At 46.4% G+C, this 23,948-nt stretch overlaps 1 protein-coding gene across 2 annotated transcripts; it reads right to left on the bottom strand.

Annotated features, from left to right (window-relative positions):
* Positions 1–1,512: 1,512 nt before the first annotated feature.
* Positions 1,513–20,051, bottom strand: Znf333 (zinc finger protein 333). 2 transcript variants are annotated; one of them, XM_077795738.1, is made up of 10 exons: positions 19,973–20,051; positions 17,559–17,602; positions 16,098–16,221; positions 12,752–12,834; positions 9,220–9,307; positions 5,614–5,693; positions 4,712–4,838; positions 4,218–4,313; positions 3,599–3,675; positions 1,513–3,035 (listed from the first exon to the last, which is right to left on the bottom strand). In XM_077795738.1, the coding sequence occupies exons 2-10, from the start codon at positions 17,559–17,561 to the stop codon at positions 1,923–1,925; spliced, it is 1,791 nt and encodes a 596-aa protein (XP_077651864.1). In that variant the 5' UTR covers positions 17,562–17,602; positions 19,973–20,051; the 3' UTR covers positions 1,513–1,922. The 2 variants fall into 2 exon arrangements, with proteins under 2 accessions (XP_077651864.1, XP_077651865.1); XM_077795739.1 differs by lacking the exons at positions 9,220–9,307; positions 16,098–16,221; positions 17,559–17,602; positions 19,973–20,051 and having other exon boundaries at positions 12,752–12,825.
* Between the last annotated feature and the right edge of the window lie 3,897 nt (positions 20,052–23,948).

Raw genomic sequence — 23,948 nt, forward strand, 5'->3', positions numbered from 1 at the left:
ATCACTTTTACAATAGGAAATATCCAATGCTGTCTCAAGGATCATCATGCCTCTGTTCACCACAACATCACAAAGCACTGGGTAAGAAAGAGGTTAGGAATTACACAGGCAAGTTAGGCATAAATACAATGATAAAGTTGTTTCTTTGGAACTCTTTAATTATACTGCTACAGTAATCAGTGAAAAGGACATAAAACATGGAAATCTTACATCTCCCGCCAAACCCAAGTCTGTTTACTCCCCTGCTTGAAAAGGGCCCAATGAATCAAGGGCAGTTGTTGGGGTGAGGAAAAATCATTTATTTGCTAAGTCAACAAAACTGAGCTGACGGTGGTCTAGCAGCCTGAAAGACTGCCTCAACTCAGCAGACGCTTGAGCTCCTTTCAATCTTCAGGCAAGGGGGAAAGAGGGGGAGTTAGGTTAGGAAATGACAGGTGACCAGACTTCTAGACATCTCTCCAATGGCCCCACACTGGCCACCTGATGATCATGGTGCTCCTGTAAATCCTGAAAATGTCTTAGTTATGCTTATCTTGGTATCATCAGCCTTGAAGGGGGAAGAGAGAGATTAGGGAGGTTTCAGATAAATCAGATTTGTGCTGCTAGTTTGGGGAAAACATTCCTCAAAAGATGGACTCACCTATATGCAGAGTGGAGCAGAAGCAGTCTCATCAGTGGTCGGGGCAGCAAAGGGGGTGGACACGATATGGAGGCAGAGACGCTGAGGCAGTTCACAGCTGCACAGGCCCAGGAGAAGCACTGTTGACAGAAGAGCTCAAGCCCCTAAAAGGCAGCACCAGCCACTGTTACCACGCAACGTGGATCAACCTCACTGACATAGTATTGAGGTGTGCCACGTGAATACAGGATATATACAGTGGAAAAAACAACTGAAGAGGGCTCTGTATGGTTCAATTTCCATGAACAGGAAGTGAAAACTTATGGTGGTAGAAGTCAGAGCAGTGGTGACCTCTGGGGACAGGGCATACAGACTGGGGTGGTGTCCAAGGGAGACTTCTGCAGTGATGAAGTATTTACTTTTTGATGGGGTAGTAGTCAGTGTAGACACACATAAAACTCATCAAGGTTCACACTCAGATTTATGAACTTTGGTATAAATCATCCCTCAAATAAGAGTATTTTAAAACATAAAAGAACACAGTACAAATGAAAGCCAGGCTAGTCAGAGCACCATGAGAAAGTCACTCCCTGTCCCTCACATGATGGTCTCAAGTACTCCCCTCAACTTGCTGAGCCCCAGCTTCCGTGTTCGGTGGGGGTGAACACAGGACCCACCTCAAGGCATTGCTGAGAAGACTAAGAGATGCAGCGCCTCTGGCAGAGGCTGCAGTCTATTAACAGCAAGCTCTAAGGGCGAGTGGCTCTTGCGGGGCACAGGGCTGAACAGCCATCACTAGGGAAAAAGGGCCAGTTTATAAAAGTAACAATTCTCAGGAAATGCACAAAATGTGAAAAGCTTTCTTTAATTCCATTGCTTCAAAATATACACATACACTTAAAAACTGATGGAATTATTCAGTTCTCCATCACCATCGTGGGGAGTATAACACACCTCTCTCAGTAAATGACCGATCAGAAATCAATATTTATAAGTGTGTTTACGCAAATAATATGCTTGATCCAGTGGGCTAATGTAGAACTTAATACATTAATTTCAACCACCATGAAGTGTTTACATAAACAGACATGATGAATGCGTCAGTTAGGGATTTGTGGTGAAATAAACATACACACCCCCATTCACTCCTATTCTTTCCTCAAAAACAATTTCTTGTGTTAGTAAGAAAGCATTCTTTTCATGTAAGAAGAAATAAACAGGCCAGGGCTGGTTTCACCTGCTGGACGTGAAAACATGAGTCACATGCTAACAAGTATTTTATGAACATCGGCAGCCCAAATGTTTACACTTCTACAAACCCACAGCTAACTGACGAGGGGCCACTGTAGGAGTGAGACGCTGACAAAGGCAAGCCACCTTTCCTTATGTTCTCTCTGCCACTGTGGGTCCTTTTGTGCACGGCAAGTGAGGAGCTGTGCCTGAAGGCTTTCTCACACTGATTGCATTGGTAGGGTCTCCCCGAGGTGTGGGTTCTCACGTGCACAATGAGGTGTGAAGACTGGCCGAAGGCTCGCCCACACTCCTGGCACGCATAGGGCTTCTTGCCGCTATGAGTCCTCGCATGTTTCCTGAGGGACGAGGGCTCACTAAAGGCTCGTCCACACTCCTGGCACTGGTAGGGCTTCTCTCCGGTGTGAGTCCGCATGTGACTCTTGAGGGTGGACAGACGACTCAAGACCTGACCGCAGGTTGCACACTCATACAGCTTCTCCCCCGTGTGGATTCTCTTGTGCACGTTCAGGTGTGTGCTGGTCCTGAAGGGCTTCCCACACTGGGTGCACTCATAGGGTTTCTCTCTGGTGTGGGTCCGCAGGTGCGTCTTCAATGATGAGTGTTCCCTGAAGGCTTTCCCACACTGGCTGCATGCAAAGGGCTTCTCTCCAGTGTGAGTTCTCACATGGCTCCGGAGAGATGAGGGCTGGTTGAAGGATTTCCCACAGTCCTTGCATGCATAGGGCTTCTCTCCTGTGTGGTTTCTCTGGTGCAGAATCAGGTTGAAGTTCCTGGTGAAGGTTTTCCCACACTGACTGCATTCAAAGGGCTTCTCTCCAGTGTGAGTTCTCAGGTGTCTCCGCAGATTCGAGGAATACTTGAAGGCCTGTCCACATTCTTGGCACTGGAAGAATTTCTCTGCAGTATGAGTCTTCTCGTGCCTGAGAAGGTCAGAGCTGTAGCGGAAGGACTTTTCACACTGGTCACATGCATAAGTCTTATCCATGCTGCGGAGTTTTTCAGGTGTGATTAGGTGAGTGTTCTGGAAGAAGGACTTCCTGCTCTCTTGACATTCATGGGGGGCCTCTCCAGCAGAAATTGCCTGAAATATTGGTTCAATAGTATTAAAGGGTTTCCCTGGCTCATTATAATCATAGAGATCTTCTCCAGGCTGTGGTTGCTCCTGTCGGTTAAGGAAAACGTGAAGACAAAGCTTTATCACACTCAGAGATCCTGTTCCCCATGGAAGCTGAATTCAGGAGAAAGTCAGTCCTACATCTACTCAGAGTTCCCTCAAGAGGCACAGGGTGGACACTCTCCACCAGCGCTCTTTTCATTACTTTCCTGGGGCTTCTTAGATCAGAGGTTTTCTGAATTATTTAAGCAAAATTAAGTTTTAAACACTCAATACCTGCATTCAAACTGTGAAAATGATTACTGATGGAAAGATATAAGGGTTTTTTACAGTACTGGAGATGGAAACCAGGGCCTCTCAAATGCTAAGCCCATGTTCTACCATTGAGCTAACCCCAGTCCCAAGACACAAGTTTTACTATACATTTAGAGTTTTACCCCAATTCATGACATTCACTGTCTCAAAAAAAAAAAAAAAAAACTACTACATCCTGGGAAAGTGCCCTTGGCCACCAATCTCTCTGGGCTCTTCCACTGCTTTTCTACCCTACAGCAACAACCACAGACTTGTCCTTCTATAGAGGTCTAAGAGTAATCCCTTGTGAATCTTACCTGTTTTGTGCCAACGGATGGAATCCCCACAAAAATATCTTGGCTAGAAATTGATTCTTGGGGTTGAAGTTGAGGTTCTGAAATGAATCAGGTAATAAAAAAATCAAAGGCACAGAGAAAGAAACTCTGGGATCAAGATGACCAAAAAGCATAACAAGGCTAGTGTGGATTTTTTCAATACTTATCCCACACATAGGAAGGCTATTGCAAAGAGGAAGAATGTATCAGAGAGCCAAGAAAAATTACTGAAGTCATTTGACTATGTGCAGAGTTATGTAATCACAGAACAAGGGATAAGAATCATAGACAATTTGCTGAGAAAAGATTCCATGAAGACTGGGAGTGACATTGAAGGGAAATATTAGCAAGAATGTACAGTGGGAGGTATGGATAAAATACATGCATAAAAACAGTAAATATGAAGAGGAGGAAGGACAAATATTTCTATCAAATCAGAGGAAAGTATTAAAGATAAAGAGGAAAGGTTGATTTTCTAAAGGAGCTCAACCTAACATCCCTCTCATTCAAGGCACTGAGAATGTCCCCTGTTGACAATTTCCAACTCTTACGCCCCTTTTTCCTCCTACAGCTGGTGCCCACCAGGTCTGCCTGAACTCACCTAAACAGGTCACTGGGAAGACTCCTCTCTCACGGCTCCACAGCTCCTCTCTTGGCTCCCAGGGGGACAACATACTGGGTTTTCCTAGTTCATCTCCTGCTTGCGGGAAAGAAGATGCCCAGTGTGGGATGATCAAGCCCTGCTGTGACCCCAGGACTGACATCCCAAAGTCCTTAATGTTCTAGAGATTCATGCCTGAATCCTGAGGGACACAGCAAAGTTCTTCCACTAAGGAGTTAAATTTAACCCTCCACACTGGGACATAGGACACCAGAGCTCCCTGGTCCACACAACCCAGGGCCTGGCTCAGAGATATTTTAAAATCCTGGAATCTTTTGATCATGGAGAGACAAGAAGAGAACAGACATTCACTTCCATGGGGAGGCCACTGGAAGCATCATGAGGATGGCCTGGCCTATTTGCCTCCTGATCTCCCAAACACAGTTTCTAGAACCCATGGTGGCTGTGTGAGGAGGCAACAAAGCCAGACTTACCCAAGAAGGCCAGGTTCCTATAGTTTTCCAGCATCACATCTCTGTACAAGCTTCTCTGAGCAGAGTCCAGGAAAACCCACTCTTCTGCAGTGAACACGACTGCTACATCCGCAAAAGTCACTGGTTCCTAAAACACATACCCATTCTAGCTCAGCCAGGAATAACCCCTCTCTCCCACCCAGTCTCAACAGGATGGTGGGGCTGGTAGGCCTGGGAATGGGAGACATCAACCATAGGGTCTTCAGATCGGGCTCTGAGGTCTCCAGTATCTGCCTCTCAGCTCAGGCCTCAAAATTAGAACTCTGAGGGGGTAGAGTGCAGCTTAGGGGCACACCATGTACTTAGCATGCACAAGGCCCTGGGTTCCAGCCTCAGCCCCAAAAGCAAAAATAAGAGAGTAAGAGAGAGGGAGGGAGGGACAGAGAGAGAGAGAAAAAGACACAGAGAGACTTAAAACTCTTGTGTATCTACTCGCCACTCCATAACTAACAGCAGCATGAGGTTATGCCCCTTGCCAAAGACCTCTACTTCATGAAAGGATGCCTCTCTCCATGACCAGCCAAAAAGCCTTGCAGATTTACCCTCTCCCAGCTCCAGGGGCCCAGAAGACCTGAGCATGTTGCAGGCCAGAGAGAAATATCTTATAAATGACTAAACCCTATGTCCACTGAGACCACAAAGGTCGTGAAGCAAGGACAGCTCTGGCTTTTCCCTCCTGGTGCTCAGCAGCCTGTGGAGGGTCTAAATGAGGGTGTGGAACTGTTTCCTGGGCTGCCCCCTACCCAGGGCAAAAGCCTGGCTCCTGATGGCTGTGGGGTAGAGAAGGCCCAGGAGGTCCATGAAGGGGGCAAGTCCTTCTCCAGCACCACAGTGTTCGTTTGAAGAAAGACTTTCTTACTCACCTGGGAACAGGTGGTCAGCCACCCAGGAGCCATAGCATCTTCCTCTTCCTGGAGCCAGGCAGGATCCTGAGCAGGCAGAGCTGGGGGAGAATAGCTGAGGCATGAGGGTCAGGGCCTGGCCATGTCCCTATGCCATCCTCTGCTCTGAGGGGCTAATCCTGCCCCCAGGGCGCCCAGGAAGGGGAATGATAAACCACCACCACCCTGTAACTCTGGCTGAGGAGGGCCGCCCTTCTACTCACCTTCACATGGACACCAGCCCTCCCTCTGGCCTGCAAAGGATGAGCAGACAGCTCCGGGCAGCCCTCATCTCCTGCACCCCACCTGTCCCTCCTGATGGGACCTTCCCCCTCACTGTGTAAACCTGTGCCATGGCCATTCCCTATATTAGTGTCATCACAGTAACAAAATACCACAAGTTGAGTGGCTTACAGCTACCAAAATGAGGCTGGGGTAGTGGCTCTATGGCAGAGCACTTGCCTCGCACATGTGAGGCACACTGGGTTCCATCCTTAGCACCACATAAAAATAAACAAAATAAAGATATTGTGGCCAAGTATAACTAAAAAAATATTTTCTAAAAAACACACCAAAATGTCTTCTCTCACAGTTGTGGAAGCTAAAGTCCCAATCCAGGAGGCAGCAGGGCCACACCCCCTGAAATGCTTGCCTCCTCCTCCTCTGGTGGCAGCTGTGCACCTTGGTATTCCCTGGCGTACACAAGCGCCCTCCGGTGTCCACCTCATCCTCACATAGCCTTCTCCTGTACCTTCACCTGGCATCTCTCTCTCCTTACAAGGACACTTGTCACACTGCATCAGGGTCCACCCTCATGACCTCATCTTCTCTTGAATACATCTGCAGAGGTCCTGTTTACAAGTAAGGTCACATGCCCAGGTGCTGGAGGCTATGACTTCAATGGATCTTCTTTTGGGGACACAATTGAGCCATAACACCCCACTTTTCCCCCTGGATACTTTTTAATTTTTACTCTCCATAGTAGGCTATCGCACTTCTGCACCCATTTCTTCACCTCCTGTTACTTCCCACCACACCAGGGACTAACTGAGCAAGAATTAGAGGTGGCCTCCACACAGTGGGGATCCAGTCAACACGTGCACTCACCCAATCCCTGTCTTGCTGCCACCCTCTAGGGCTCTGGTGACCACAGCCCAGCCTCCTCCTTGGTCTCCTGTATCAGGCTGGAGGCTTCCACAGGTTAAAGACCTTCTTCTCAACTCCCTCAGAGCTTTGCTCAGGGGGCAGCCTCATCCATCCTCTGGATGTTGATCCCATCACCAGGTTCACTATTACCCAGGCTGTGTGCCCAGCCAGCAGCTCAACCCTCCTCACTTATCTGAGGAAACTCCAGTGAAACAGTCAAACCAAGCGCCAGAGGACAGGCCTCAAGCCAGAGCGACTATCATCAGGCCTGGAAATCCCAGAATTGCCTGGCTGGGCTTTGAATTTGGCCTTGACCTATGACCTCTTTGTTCCCTCCAATTTCCCACCTTTGAGATAGGAATGTCACTTGTGTCTGGTCCACCTCTATATTTTGGGAGCATACAACCTGTTTTCTGGTTTCACAGTCACAGATGGAGGGATCACACCTCGAGTCCCATTCATAGCTGACTTAGAGCATGTACCTGATGAGATGTGGACTTTTTGGAGTGATACTTGGATGAGATTCCGCGATTAGGTTCTTGTTGGGAACTGGTTAAAACTCAGGATGATGGGATCATGTGGAGGTAACCTGAATGTATGACCGAAAGTCAGCATCAAACTTAGGAGGACTGTGGTTGAGAAGCCCTATTCTAAGATTCTATTTATGTGATTTATTATTTTTATTTTATATTATTCTGGAGGGGGATGGGGCCTCACTATGTTTCTCAGATCTTGAACTCCTGGACTCAAGCAATGCTCCTACCTCCCCTAAACCCCTTCCCCAGGAGCTGCAACCACAGGTGCACACACCACCTCCAGCCCTGGTTTAAGTTTGAACATCTGTCTTTTCCCAGAATTCCTCCCTGCACCCCAAGATGAAGGCCTTGCATTGTGCTTCCATTGTGTTCTAATCTTATTTAAAAACCCTACAGCCATCTAGGCTGTGAGCTCCATGGAGTGAAGGGTCAATGTTTCTTTGTAGTTATTTCCTGGCTCCCACCTCACCACAGGACCAAGTCATACCCCTTTAAAGAATTAACAAGGAGGGCTGGGGTGTCCTTCAGTAGTAGAGTGTTTCTGAAATCCCGGGTCCATCCCAGAACCATGAAGGAAGGAAGAGGAGGAGGGAGGGCCGGGGAGGGAGGGGAGGAGGTAGAGTCCAGCCCAAAAGACTTAACCACAGATAAACTGAAGAGCAACACAGAATTATACCCTGTCCAAAAGACTTAACCACAGATAAACTGAAGAGCAACACAGAATTATACCCTGTCCAAACAAGATGGGATGATACTGGTAAGAAACAAACTTCATTTTTCTCACTAGTAGGCAGACAAAAAGAAACCAATACCTTTCTATTAATGCTAAGATGTTATTTGTCTACTTGAATTAATATACTTTATTCATTTCTCAGAAGATGCGGTTTTTAATCTTTTTTAAAAGCTCAGATCATTAAAATATAGATCATTTCTAGTAAATTCAATCATAATTTTCAAAATTAGCACAAATTGTATAGTCAAAAATTAATGGTGGGCTGGGGATGTGGCTCAAGTGGTAGCACGCTTGCCTGGTATGCGTGCGGCCCGGGTTCAATCCTCAGCACCACATACAAACAAAGATGTTGTGTCCGCCAAGAACTAAAAAATATTAAAAATTCTCTCTCTCTCTCTCTCTCTCTCTCTCCTCTCTCACTCTTTCTTTAAAAAAAAAGAATTAATGGTGTTGAAACTACTCTTGATAAATTGCTTATTCAGAAATATTACTTTTTAAGTTACAAGGAGAATAATTTTATGCTTCCCAGATCTGGGCCCTCTCTTTTATTTTAAATTGTTATTGTTATTATTGTTATTGCTCTTGTTGTTATGTTGTTTAACTGAGAAATAGAAATCATATGTGTTTATGGTGTAATGATGTTTTGAAACATGCATAAATTGTGGAATGGCTAAATCAACATGATTAATATATGCTTGGCCTCACATAATTATGCTCCTGCTATCTCATTACAGAAAAAAGAACAAAGGGTCCCAGCCCACAATCTTAGCAAGTAACTCCCCCTGGAACACTCAGATAATGAGACAGCTTCACGGTCTCTCCTCTGACCATGGAAGTGCCTACACTCAAGAAATGGAGGTGGAGGGCTGGGGATGTGGCTTAAGCGGTAGTGCGCTCGCCTGGCATGTGTGCTGCCTGGGTTCAGTCCTCAGCACCACATACAAACAAAGATGTTGTGTCCGCTGAAAACTGAAAAATAAATATTAAAATTCTCTCTCTCTCTCTCTCTCTCTCTCTCTCTCTCTCTCTCTCTTCTCTCTCTCTCTCTCTCTCTCTTTCTCAAAAAAAAAAAAAAGAAAGAAAAAGAAATGGAGGTGGAATGGGTCACAAACTCCGGGACAAAACAGAACACTGAGGCCCTGCAGCCACATGTACCACACATCACTCACTCACCAGAAGCCCTGGCCACCCATGGGTTGGGGAGACCCAGCGTGGGCACCGGCGTCACCACCCTCTGAGTCTGCAAGGCCACCTGCAGTCCCTGGACAGAGGGACAGGGTCAGAGATTAGTCACACAGCCAGGGGGAACTGCTCACACCCATTCACCCTAACTGATCTTGTGTGGTTGGCCCTGCCCCAGGGAATGTGTGACAAGAGCGGCAGACACCCCTTTACCTTGTCAAGATACACCTAACTCTGAATACAAAGCTAATCACTGTGATAACATGTCATGCCAAAATGATATGCAGAGAGATGCCCCCCTCAGGGAAGCAGCCTCCTGCAGGGAGGAAAACACTAGAACAGAAGGGGCTCTAGCGAATGCTCCAGTGAACAGCCAGCAGGTTGAGGGGCAGAGAGCGGGTGCAGGGGACCTGAGGGCAGTTAGCAGTTATTCCTGGAAGGAAGACCTGACACGTGTTGTGGTTGGATGCAGTTTGTCCCCCAAAGCTTCCTGGGTGGGTGCTCAGTCCTCGGTGTGGTGATGTTGGGACCTCTAAGAGGTAGGGTTTAGTGCAAGGTAATTAGGTCGCTGGGGTGATGCCTCTGGAAGGGATTAATGTAGTTCTCACGGGTCCCCAGCTAGTTCCCAAGAGAATGGACCATCATAAAAGAGCAAGAGTGACCCCTGAATCTCTCTCTGGTTGTCTGTTTCATTGTGTGATCTCCCCGACTTGCACACATCTCCCCCTTGACACCATCTACCACAAGGCCCTCTCCAGAGGCCAAACAGATGGGACCACCCAATTGTGGACTTTCAGCCACTTCAACTGTAAGCTATAAAAAACTTTTTTTAACAAAGTACCCAGTGCCTAGTATTTGGTTATGGTGAAATAGAACGTGTGGGAGAAAGGATTTGAACTCTTCTTTACTGGCAGCTGCTCCCTCAAGGGGAGCAAGAAAGATGTCCCGCCTAACGTGCATTTCTAAGAGACCCCTCTGGTCTCAGTGTCCAAGGGAGGGTCTAGGAGCCTGCTGGGAGTGGTCCCTCAGTGGAGAAGCGATGGTGGCCCTAGGCAGGGTGACAGCAGTGAAGCGCTGGAGGTGGGTTATACTGTGTCAGTAAAGCAGGCAGGACAAGGTGGCAGCTGGGAGATGGGAGGCCCTTGTAGCACGGACCTGAAGAGAGGTGGTGAGGCAGGGGCAAGTGGGAGGAAGACCTTTGCTCGGGGCAGTGCTCAGGATGTGGCTTACCGTGTCCCTCTCCTCTGCTCACTCTGCTGCAGTAAGGAAACGCAGGGACCTGAGCCAAGCACTCTTCACCAACCTCAGACCATGGAACCCACACATTCCTACAGGTACCAGGTCTTGGAAGGGGTAGGGGATGGGGTGGAAGAAAGGCCACAGGAAGAAAGGCTACAGCAGACAAGACAGGGCCCAGGGTCCAGCTGCTCTTCCCTCCCCCAGGATTCTATCCCTGCCCAGAAGCACTTTTCCCCAGGAGACATGGCCACAGAGCTGCCAGATGACTGGGAGAAGGCTGGGTGGTGCCCAGAAGAGACAAGAAGAACCAGTCAAAGGGACCATCAGCCAGTGGCAGTTGTGTGGCCTCAGGCTGTGAAGAAGGCTGCGGTCCTGCTGTTAGGCCTGGGCTTGACTCCCAGCTCCAAAGCCACTCTGCCACCTATGGGCTGCACACCTCCAGGATGCACTGCTCAGTGTCCCTGGGTGGACCTCCTCTGCCCTCTCAGACCATCCTGAAACCGCCTATTCCTGGGATTCTGATGCAGCAGAAGCCCCTCCCATCCCTCAGTACTGGGGATCTTGTGGGGCTGGGCCAAGCAGAAAGATCCATGGAAGATGCTAGAACTCTGTGCTCAAAGGACAAAATCCACAGAACCTAGAGAGGAGCCCCCAGCTGTCAGGGTTCCCTCTCCCTCCTTCACTCTCCAGCTCCACCACTGACCACAGACAAGGTGGTGACGGAGCCCAGGCCGTTTTTCCCCAGCACCTGTCCACTCATTTCTTCACACAACAAGCACGAATGGGGACTCTGATGACATGCAGAACCTCTGTAATGGGGCTTACTGCAATGACACAGCCAGAGAGGTCCCTTCAATCCAGCAGCTCAAATAAGGCATTTTGGGGTCTCAAGTTTTCAAAAACTATGTACCTGTCCCAGGCAGCCACTGGAAGATGTTCTCAACCAAAATAAGTAGAAACCAAGGACAAAGAGGGTGCAGGGAGGGAAGGGTGTCGACTACCGGGACCTGTCACAGCCAAGAAGAGCAAGGGTTTCAGCTGCTTGGCAGCCCATACCAGGCTGCCCAGGATGGAGGATTCTCCATGCTCCAGAAGGTTCCCCATCAAAGGAAGAGAGCATGGTTCGCTACATCCCAGGACATCCCACCCTGTCCATGGGGATGGACGTCTCTGACACTGATGCAGACACTAACCCATGGCAGAGACGGGGTGCAGACTGAGGGATTCTGGGTACCTCACTGTCTCTGGGACAAGCAGGCCCAGCTTGGGTTGGGGCTCTGACGCAGCAGAAGCCCCTTCCATCCTATAGGCAGTGCACACTACTGAGGTGCGAGGCCAGGCTTTGGGCTCCACTCTACCCCAACCCAACCCCAATTCTTGCCAACTCCCAAGACTGGGAACCCAGGCTTTGGGGGTGGGGAGGCCTGTCGTGTGAGGAAGAAGGAACTCAGAGCCCAAGTGGGGAACAAGCGGACTCTCTGCATTTCCTATGCACAGTAATGTGTAGGCCAGTTCTGAGGGCTTCCCCACACAAAGGGGCACCTTCCGGGAAGGATTCTAAAGGATCCCAACGACTTTCCAACATTCCTTAAAATCAAGGTGGCCTCTCCTTCGCCAGGTCTCTCATCAAATCCAGGTTACATGTCCCCCAGAATCCCCTTCTGCACTGGTTAAACTCACTGGTCCCTTCTCTCTAGGTGGAGGCTGCTCCCAGCAAGAGGTGAGTGACAGCAAAGAGTTTGCCAGCACCCCAGACAGAACCGGGGATCCTCCCAGTAGGGAGCACATTTTCAGCATTTTCGAGACAGGCCTGGTTTAGAGGGCTTGAGTTCTTTTCGACCAAGTATCTTGTCTGCTCCACCGAAGGGCTCTCTCCTGCTCATGGTTTTCAGGGGGCTTCTACACCTGGCCACATTTTCCTGATCATTGTTGAGAAGTAGATCATACCATGTATAATATGTATAATATGTCAAAACACATTCTCCTGCCATGTATTACCAAAAAGAATAAAAATTTTTTTAAAAGAAAGAAGTAATCACATCTTATACACTCAATGTCTGACTCACTGATGGAAATGTGCACTTGACAGAAACTTCTAGAAAGAACATTAAGTGACAGCAGGGATTTGCCCTAATTCAAAAGTCATATCTCCCCTCTGATGCTGCTTCCCTTTGAGGAGATTCCCCTGCCTCAAATGTCTCCCTGGTTCTGGTGCTGGTTTTCCAGTTCATAGATTCCTCAACTTTGCTGCAAAAGGGAGCTAGAGATAATCCAGGAATCTTACCATCTGTGTGTCCCTGGGTGATATGTCTTCCAAAATACCCTGCAGAGACGCTGACTCTTTAGATTTGCATTGAGACCCCCAGTCTAAAATGAATTGGGAAAAAAATACTTTCAGAAAGAAGTGGTGATATAAATGGAAAAATATAGTCAACCCTGTATATACCTATGCATACACACACACACACACACACACACACACACACACGCCATATCTATACAGGGTTGGTATCCAGGTCTACCCTTAGATACCAAGATCTAAAGTTAATCAAATCCCTTATACAAAATGGTGCACTATTTGTGTAGAAAATTTATAATACCCAATAGGGCCAGGCATGGTGGTGCACTAACTGAGGGCTTCCCCACACAAAGGGGATGCTGTAATCCCAGCAGTTCAGGAGGCTGAGGCAGAAGAATCACAAGTTCAAAGCCTCAGCAACTTAGCAAGGCCCTAAGTAAGCAATTCAGTGAGACCCTGTCTCTAAATCAAATACAAAAAGCCTAGGGATGTGGTTCAGTGGTTGAGTGCCCCTGGGCTCAATCCCTGGTACCAAATATAATAACATAACACCCAATAGAATGTACATGCTACATAAATAGTTGTTCTCCTCTAGGGAGTAATGACAAGAAACAAGTCTGCATGTACATCTGTATGTACTATTGGTCTGTGTGTACACAGTACAGATGCAATTTTTTCCAAATATTTTGTGTTTATGGTTCGTTAAATTTGCAGATGCAGAATCCTTGGATAAAGAGGGCTAGAGAGAGAGAGAGAACATATATGTATATATTTGTAGGTTTTTATATTTTCATGTTGAGCCTAAACTTGGGAGGATACTGAAAGAGAAAAAGGCGTCCACCAGTAGGGCCGTGTGAGGAACTCAAGCAATCAACGGACTGAGGGGGAAATGAAGGGTGATTCCCCAGTTGAAGATTCTATGAGAATTGCGACATATTTCCAAAGAAGGGTGTTACTAGAAAACCAAGTAAGAAGCAACTAGTCAAGAACACACACAGTGCTGGGCGCACAGCTGAGTGGCAGAGCACTTGCCTGGCACACACAAGGTCCTGGGTTTATCTCCAGTTTTGAAGAAAAAAGGACACACTTGGAAGTGTTAAGTTTAAAGAGGAACTGAGCAACAATGGTGGCTAAGAACGGGAGACATCAGAACCACCACAACCACAGTGGGAAAGCAGAGCAGTGGGACAGCTCCTCCAAACACCCAAAGTGGGCCTCCCAGATGACCCAGCAATCCCACTCCTGAGTGCAGACCCAAGACAACTAACATCTGGGGCAGAAACGCTCATCACAGCATTTTGCGTAACAGTCATGCCATAGTTTGAATGTGCTCTGAATGTCCCCAGGGTTCAGGTCTTGCAATCTGGTCACTTGTGTGGCAACGTTGAGGGGGCAGAACCTTAAGAGGTGGGGTCTAGAGGAAGATATTTAGGTCATAGAGGCTCCACCCTCACGAATGTATTACTGCTGGTCTTATGGAGTAGACTGGATATCTCCAGAGCAGATGGTTATAAAGCAAGGCCACCTTATATGCCTGTCCCTTCTGCCCACAGCGGTTTCCCTTCCTACTTTGCCATGTTGTGATGTGGCTAAGGAGGCCCTCACCAGGACACATAGTGCCGGGATACAGCTCTTTGTACTTCCATGATCTTTGAACTTCCCTCCACTAGGACTGTGAGCCAAATAAACCTCTTTCCTTTTTATATTACCCAGCATTAAATATCATAGCAAAATTAAATGGACTAAGCCAAGCCAAAAAATGGAAGTACCCATCAACTGATTCATGAACAAACAAAACAAACATATCTGTACAATGGAATATTATTCTGCCTTAAAAAGGAATAAAGTTCTGATTCTTGCTACATTATGGATGAATCTTTAAATCTATGCTAAATGAAAGAAGACAGATAACAAACGCTACATACAGAATTACATAATTTCATTTATATGAAATGTCCAAAATAGGAACATCCATAGAGATAGAAAGTAGATAATGGTTGCCAGGGGCTGGTGGGGGGGAGGTGGTAATTGCTAATGGAGACAAAGTTTCTTTTTAGGGTGATGAAAATGTTCTAGAATTAGATAGTTTATGAATACAGTAAAAGTCAATGAATTATGTATTCTAAAAATTTTTATTATATGTGAAGTATATCTCAATTTTTTAAGAAAGAGAAATTGGGACATACTTTTCTGAGACCTAAGGAAAGTATTAGAGAAGGGCTCGAAAGTGAAAACAAAAGAGAAGCTAAATGAACTTGAAAAACCTCTCATAATTCTCCTTGGAACAAAGAGCCTTCAAAATTGCCCTCAGACTGACACTTCCCAGGGCACTCACCCTAGCCAGGTGGGTCAGCTCTGCAGCCTGGTACTGACCCCCACCTGGGGTCTGGAGAGCCCCTCATTCTACTGCCTTGACTCTGCTCCTGTCCCCACCAAGGAGGCCAGGTGGGACCGGCACAGTGGAGTCCCTGTGCCTAGAGAGAGGTGCATGGCTGAGGGCTGGCAGCTTCCAGAGGGCAATAAATTCACCCAGGCTCAGCTTCAACATGGGCTTCAGGTGGGGAGGCTGACAAGTACGATGGGCAACAGAGTGACCATGCCCAGCTGTTAGTGCCCTCAGCAGAGCTCTTTGCTCAGCACCCTGCAGCGGGTTGGACATGGTCTGGGGGTACCCGCGCAGGGTTCATGTGCTGCACTCAGTCTTCACTGTGGCGCTGTTGGGAGGACAGGGAACCATACAAATTGGAGCCCAGTGAAAGGCAGGTAGGTCGTTGGGTCTCTTAGAGAAGGTGAGTAGTTCTCACAGGATGCCCATTAGTTCCCATCCTATAAGAGGGGGTGGTTATAAAAAGAGCAAGCCTGGCCCTGAATCTCGCTGGCTCCCTGTCTCGCCATGTGATTGCATCTGCAGGCACTTCTACCACAGTGATGCCATCTATCAGAGGCTGAATTGATGGGGCCACCAGATCTTGAACTTTCAGTCTCCAGAAGTGTAAGCTAAATACATGCCTCTTCTTTACAAAGTAGCCAGCCTTCAATGTTTTGTGACAGCACAGAAAATGCCCTAATAGTAACCCAAATCACAATCCCCTCTTCTCTGGCCCAAGAGGCAGAGGCTCCCTAACCCTTGTCCAGGGCCAAGTTCAGTGAGGCCCACAGACATCCTCCCTTGGGACAGAATGAAGTAATGCAATAAATGGGGCTTTGTCGATCTCAGGACTCCAGTGGACAATAAACCCCATAAGCCTAACCCATGCTCGTCCACAGGGCAAACACTGAGGAAGTATCCGGCATACACATGCAGCAAGAAACGGCGCAATGCCAGCCTCACCTCTGCAGGCCAAGGTCTGGTAGTTGTCCAGTAACACATATCTGCACAGGTCCCTCCGCACGTCGTCCAGCAATGCCCACTCCTGGGAGAGCCCCACGGCCACATCCTCAAAGGTGACAGACTCCTTAAAAAGCACACACGTTCGGGTTCAGCAAAGACCATCCACCACTGAAGGATGAGGAAGTGAACCCCCATGCAAGGACATGCAAGAGGGAGTTCTCTCTACACCTGGGGGCAGAAAAGCTGGCCTCCCATCACTCTGGGTGGCGGAGGAGGGCACGTTTGGACACACAGACACACCCTCTGTGACACAACTACAACAGCTTCCATGCTGCTGGGGCAGAACTGAGGGCCCGCCAGGGTGAGATGGTTACTTTCCTTTCACATTTACACAAACCCTCAAGTGTAAATCTGCTCTCCCGGTAACCCAGCTGACTGGCGATGGCAGGACCTGTTCATCCCAGCTTTGTGGGCTTTTCCTGAACCTTCTTATTTATGGAATCACAAATTTGGGTTTGACCTCTTAATTTGGGTGAAGTCCTAGGATGCCCCCCAATACTTAGAGTATAGTACCCCTCTAATATACAGGGAATTCACCCCAAGACCCCCAATGGAGATCTAACACCACAGACAGCACTAAACCTCTATAAAACATGTTCTTTCTTTTGCGTACATACCCCTGATACAGCTTAATTTATAAATTAGGGACAGTGAAAGATGAACAATAACAATAACAGAACAAGCATGGCATTACACTATACCTCAAAAGTTATGTAAATGTGACTATTTCCACCCCCTCCCCAAATATCTTGATGTACTGTAATCACCCTTCCTCCTGTTGATGAGTGAAACTGAAACCACAAATACAGACCTGTAGACTCCCTGTACCTGAGGGTGGTCTACAGATACAAGGGGTATACTGTAAGAATTTAATAGTCGTTTATACTTGTTAAAATAGGCTTCTATTGCATCTGAGAAACATCATGGCCCCTTGATCTCCAAATTCCCTAGAGCTGTGCTGTCCATCAGGGCCCTCTGTGATCATGGGATGCCTGCCTGCAGTGTCCAAGATGGCATGTGCAGCTGCAGAGCACTTGAGGAATATCATTGCGGTGACTAAGAAACTGGGTCTTTACTTTTACTGAATCTTAACTAACTTCAAGTTAGATTTCTACAGCCACATGTATTCTCAGTAATTCTCACAAAGGATGACAGAGATGGCCCTAGAGGAGCCCTATGCTGCAAACAGTGCCTTGGGGTGTGTTGAGGGATCCTCATCCCATAACAGTTCCCTCTAGAGGTCATGCATAAAAAATGTCCCCAGGTCCTCTGGGGCAGGAATGAGGGTGCTCCACACTCCCTCTCCCCTTTCTCCCTCAGTTGGGATGGGGAGAAAATAGAGCCCAGAGTACATGGTTATGAGCCCCATCTCAAGCATCCAGATTCCCCCAATCTCCTCACCATGACATCAGCAGCGGGGTTCAAGATCTCAGTAGATGTCCTCTCTGCAATAAAAGAGATACTAAGGTGAAAAAAAGTGGGGTGTGAGGGTGGCAGAGGCAGAACACCAAGCAGGGCTTGAGCTGGGGGATCCCACTGTGTGGGCCTCCAGCAAGGCAGCCAAGCTGAGAATCATTACAGGGAATTTATCGTGATAAGCAAGAGTAGGGCCCTAGACCACCTTCCAGACAACAGTCCCTGGTGATTCCTACTGGCCCTCTCATCTCATGAAGGAATCATGTTTCCTCTTACATGCCTTCTAGTTACCTCTAACAGCCTCTACTTTTCCTTCACTGCTCTTTTCAAGTTGTGGTTTCAAATTTATTTCTTTAGGTGATTTTGCCTGTCTCTCTCCAACTGTGATGTAAACCTAATAAGCCTAGATAGACCTGTGCCCACTCTTTTCAAAACTTCACACCCAGCCACCAGCACAGAGCATGATGTGTACCAAGTACTGTTTATGGGTTTGCAAACTTTTTGCAAAGGACTACGCACCAACTGTCTTAGGAATTATGAGCTATGTAATCTCTGTCATATCTACTTAACTATATGCTTGTAGCACAAAAAGAGCCATGGACAACACATCAACAAATAGGTTCCAATAAAACTTTATTTGTATAAGCCAGCAATGGACCATATTTGACCTATGTATGGGCCATAGATTGCTGATCATGTGACACAAAAAAAAAACACATCATCTATCAAATTCTCTCAATCCTACTTTCTACACATATCTCAACCTTTCTGATTTTACAGTCATCAACTCCTTTCTATCATCCTGTAACTTCTGAAATTACTGAGGCTTCTAGATAAACTGTATTCATTCATGTTCATCTCAAAATCCATACTCAATCCAGGAGCCAATTTTTTGTTTAAATCACAAACATAATTATGTCACTCCCCTCCTTAAAACTTGGATTCAGCCAGGCAAGGTGGAGCAGGCTTGTAATCCCAGTGGCTCAGGAGACTAAAGCAGGAAGATTGCTAGTTCAAAGCCAGCCTCAGGAGATTATCGAGGCACTTCGCAATTCAACAAGACCCTGTCTCTAAATAAAATATAAAAAGGGCTGGTGATGTGGCTCAGTGGTTAAGTGGCCCTGGGTTCAATCCCTGGTTAAAAAAAATAAATGAATTCAGGGGCTTCCCTATGACTTATAACACAGTGCAAAATTTACTATTACCTTCAGGGAACTGCCCTCTCTAGGATAAAACCTTCAGGGGAACAAGCGCTATATGTATTACCGCAACATTATTTCCCTCTTTACAGGGCCAATTCATTGAGGGAACCCCAATGAAAATGTGCTCCAAAAGTCAACACTACTCAAGAATGATTCAAAAAAAAAAAAAAAGAATGATTCAGTACAGTAAGTCTGAGAAGCCTTATGCCCACACATGCTCGCAAACACATATGCAAACCCATAAAACAAGATATTAAAAACCAAACAGGAGAATGACTTTAAATGCCTGTTTAAAATATAAAATAAATCACAACACTAAATTTCAAGTATCTTTAAAAAACAATGATTCTTTCTAAAAAGGTAAGGAGAGGCATTTATTTCCTTGGCAAATACTTCATTGATAAAACTGAAATCTGATCTTTAATTTTCCTCTAGAGTTAATCTTTCCTCATTTCTCAGTAGAAGTTAGTTTTAATTCCATTATCAAGAAAGACATCCCAACTCAGTTTCAGTTTCTGGTACTAACAGAATTTATCTTGTTTCCAGAGTCCAATATGTTTGGAAGATTTGTAGTTCACAAGTTTGGGCTAAGGACTGTAGCCCACTTGAAAAGAACAGAAAAGAAGAAACAAGAGAAGTGAAGCTAACACATATTAAGCTAAGGGACCACAAATTGACAGTCACCAAAATAAATCCCTTGTCATCTAGTTCATCTCTTCAATTTTTAAATAAAGTCGCTCAATCAAACCAATTTGCACACCTACACCAGACCTAACATTGCAGTTGCAAAGCTAGACAGATTAAATGTCTTATAAGATAAAACCTGAATTACCAATATACAGTTATCTTGCATAAGGGAGGCAGAGAAGGGTCCTCTTAATGCGCTTTTCCTATAAATCAGGGAGGGCAGGAGGGAGAGAGGGACGGTGTCACCACATTCCTGAGCTGCCAGACCTGGACTGCACTATGGGATTCCTTTTGGACAGAATGACAACCCTGTCTGCCCAGACCGTGAGCAGACCAGGGCGAGCTATGGGGCGAGGGGCGGCGAGGCCCGAGAAGTGCGGGCCTCTCCCAGGCCCTCGCCTAGCAAAGCGCCTCCAGCCAGGTCTGGGGCTGTCCTTGGCCCTGCGGCCCCTCCCAGCGTCAGCCAAACAGTCCCCTCCCGCCCCGCCCTCCCGAGGGGCCGGGCCGCACCTGCAGACCGGCCGGAGACACTCCCACCGCCGCGCGCCGCGCAGTCCCGCACGGCCGTAGCCGCCCGCCGCCGCCGCGCAGTTCCGCTTCCGGTCTCGGGGCAGCCGGGAACGGAAGTGCTCGGGACTTCGGCTCTCGAAATCAGAGGCGCTTTAGGAGGCCGCGGAAAGGCTGACGCCTTCCTCAGTCTCCTCAGAGAGGAGAAATTCCAACTCCCTTCCACGGGAGTTACGTTAGAACTCTAGAGTAGGGTCCGACACGGCCGGGAGGGCGGGGCTGGGGGCGGGCCTACATCCGAGGGATGGGGGGCTTGGGTGGGGCTTAGGTCCGGCTGCCCGGGATAGGGCGGGGTCTGCTCTTGAGGAGTGGCTCGGGGCGGGGCTTGACTGGTGGGCGGGGATAGGGGCGGGGCAGGAATGTTTAGTACTTAAGTTTCTATCTCCTAACCTAATGCTTTGCTCCTTTGGCTAAATCAGGCGCTCTATAAAAACATACCCGTACCTAAGTTTTTGTTTCTAACAAAAATTTTCTGATTTGTATTAAAAGTAGGAGTATATGTTTAATTGCTTCTACATCTTGCTTTTCTCACTAGTAAAAAATGTGATCTAAGACAATACATGGGAGATCTGGCTCTTGTTTTTAAAAATTACATATTTGTTATGTAAATATATATGTAACAAAAGGTAATATGTTTGTTTTGTAGCTATGAAGGAAAAGTTTCAATAGGGTGTCTAACTCCATTCCTAAGCTTTCCTCCTCAGAAAACCAGTACCCTAATATTTTTTATATATGAAGCTTATGTGTGTGTTCTTTCAATAAATAACCTCTAGAGCATCAGCTCATTGCTTTATGCTGGGTGCCAGGGTTACAAAGGTGAGATGTTGCTTTGTACAAACGTGCTCCAAAATGAGGAGTGGAGGGGAGTTATAGAGAAGGAAATGAGGTTGCTCAATTCCAATAAAATGAATTCAACACATTGAAGTTTATGCTACATTAGCATTTTTTTAAAAAAATGGTAAGAAGTGAAGGTAAATATGAAGAAATCTGGCATAGAAAAGTTGATTGAAGGTGGGTCCTTAAGAGTGACTATTAAGATTCAGGGAATGCCCAGTGGGGAGGATGAGGATCCTTGTGAGTTGGAGGGGTAGTGTAGTTTAAAACAGGCATGGGGAAAATATGCAATCTGAGGACACTTGAAAATATGCAATCTGAGCCATGGCAAGAGATTAGGGGCATAAGTGTGTTCTTATCATAAGAATAGACAGAGGTCAGAACAGACAGAGGTCCAAAGCAGACTGGGCATATGTGGGTATCCAGCACATCTTAGAGGAAATATCAAAATCACTGAAACAAGGAAGCCATTGGGTCAGTTGGCTAAAGGATTAAACCAAATTAGTTCCCTATTTCACATCATTCAAAAAAATAAATTCCAGATTGATTAAAAAAGAACTTTAGAATATTATGGTTTAGATGTGAGTTGTCCTCCAAAAGATCACGTGTGAGACAATGCAAGAAGGTTCAGAAGATAAATTATTGGGTTGTGAGAGCCTTAACCCAATCAACAAATTAGTCCCCTGATAGGGATTAACTGAGTGGTAACTGAAGGCTAGTAGGGTGTGGCTGAAGGAGGTGGAGCATTGGGGTGTGGCTTTGGAGTATGTATATTGCATTTGGTGAATGGAGATCTGTCTCTGCTTTCTGATCATCATGTGAGCTGCTTCCCTCTGCCACACTTTTCTGCCATGATGTTCTGCCTCACCTGGAGGCCTGAGGAGTGGAGCCGGCCTTCTATGGACTAAGACCTCTGAAACCTCTGAGCCCCAAAAATAAACTTTTCCTACTCTACAATAGTTCTGTTCAGGTCTTTCAGTCACAGCAGTGGAAAAGCTGACTAAAATAAGTATTAAAAGAAAATTCAGGTGTATTTCTGACAGGTTTTGCTTTATATTTTTCAAGGATATGATGGTATAATGGTTAGGAGTCCTGGAGTTTGGTTCTTATTAACCAACTTACAATCTACCTAACTTCTCTCCATGTTCAGTCTAAAACTGTTGAACTGGAATGATAATGGTGTGGGTGGTAAAGCTGAGAATGCCATAACACCTAGAACCTATACAAGAGAGTCCACCTTGCTGTAGCCCACCAGGTGAGGCTCCCACCCATGTAATTGGTAAATGCATTGATTATTACTTTATTTTGTTCTGGGACCATAAAAGTTCATCTAATTTTTTTCTACAGTGGAACCTGTTATTCAAGGTAACTTGAATCTGTGTCAGGTCCATGGTCACTCATACTTGACTCAAAATAAATTTTCTTATTTCCTTAAAAAATATAGTGGAATTGGGTCAATAATGGAATTTCACTAAGGATTGGGTGGTATAGCACCTGTGTGTGAAGCACTTACAGTGCTCAGTAAATATTGGCTGCTATCATTATATTTTTGATAAAGTAACCTTATATCAATCATTCTTTAGTAATCCTCTCTTTCCTAATTAAAACAAATGGGATCAATGAGACTCATAAGACATGTGAATTAAAAGTAAGTTGATTATGTGTGTGTGAAATAGAGGAGGATGAGGAGGTTCTTGGTGTGCCCCACATACACACAAAGTACATGAAGCACTCAGTGTTCCTAGGGCTCAATGCCAACACCCACTGATGACACCAACAGTGGCCCCACATGTCTTCTGCCTAAGAAATGTCATGGCCCCTCAGTAGACTAATTGGTGAGCTACAGCTACGGCCACATGTACTGTCCCCTGGATCTCTCCAGACAGTGATCTGTTGCAAATAACTCAAACACAGGACAGCATGAGCAAGGAAGAAGAAGAGAAGAAGCTCCTTTATTGAATACAGTAGTCCTTTTATAGTATTGTCAACAAAGAAGGCAGCATTCCAACAGCAATGACTCAGGTCTATAAGCTTGCAAAACATTGTGTGCAGAAGTAACTTACTAATCAGAAGTAACTTGCTGATCATGTCTTAATCTACTCTTGGGCTGGAGCATTCTGAGCTCTGTTCCTTTTTAAGAAGAGATAAACATTCTTGTTTGCAAGTAATGTTCTTTTCTCAGAGTCCTCCTATCCCACTTGGTAGAACATCCTGTTTGCAGGCAAGCTCCACCGAGGACTGCAGAGCATCTCGTCTGCAAGCACGCATGCAGTCACATCCGATTCTCTACAGTGATTCAAGACCCCCTATCTGGGGGCCCCTTGCTCACCACAGGTGTGTCCTCAGGAGCACGGCGGCAGCAGCAGGGAAGCCTGCTATGGCAGAGAGACGGGAGACACAGGAACCTTACAAACCCTGGAACTCCGCAGTGTCTGTCTTTCCTGAGTGTGTTAGCACATGAGGATGTTCACTGTGGCCTTATTTGTTCTAGATTAAAACTGGATGGGCCTGGGGATGTAGCACAGGGGTAGGGTGCTTGCCTCGCATTCATGAGCAACTTAGCAAGCCCCCAAGCAACTGAGTAGATCCTGTCTCTAAATAAGATATAGAAAGGGCTGGGGGTGTGGCTCAGTAGCTGAGTGTCCCTGAGGTCAATCCCCAGTACCAAAATAAATAAATAGTAGAGTAGAGGGTTGTTGCCAGTGGCCAGATGGAGGGGAGAGAGGGAGCTGGAGCTCAAAGGTATGAAGGTTCAGCTGGGTGAGATGTGGGAGTTCTGAAGTGATTACACACAGCAGTTAACCACAGAGCATTGTGTGCTTGAAATTCGCTAAGGCAGAACTTAAGTGTCTTCATCACACACAAAAAAAAAAATTATTTGAGATGATAAATATGTTAATTAGCTTGATTTTCAGGGTTATTTCAAAATATCAAATTGTACATATTAAATATATACAGGTTTTATTTTCTTCAACTAAACCTCAATAAACTGGCAGTGAAAAGAAAGAGTATCTGGAGGCAAGATCCACCCCATTTTATTTTTTTTTTATTGGTTGTTCACAACATTACAAAGCTCTTGACATAT

This window comes from Urocitellus parryii, chromosome 3, assembly GCF_045843805.1.
Source record: "Urocitellus parryii isolate mUroPar1 chromosome 3, mUroPar1.hap1, whole genome shotgun sequence".
NCBI lineage: Eukaryota > Metazoa > Chordata > Mammalia > Rodentia > Sciuridae > Urocitellus > Urocitellus parryii.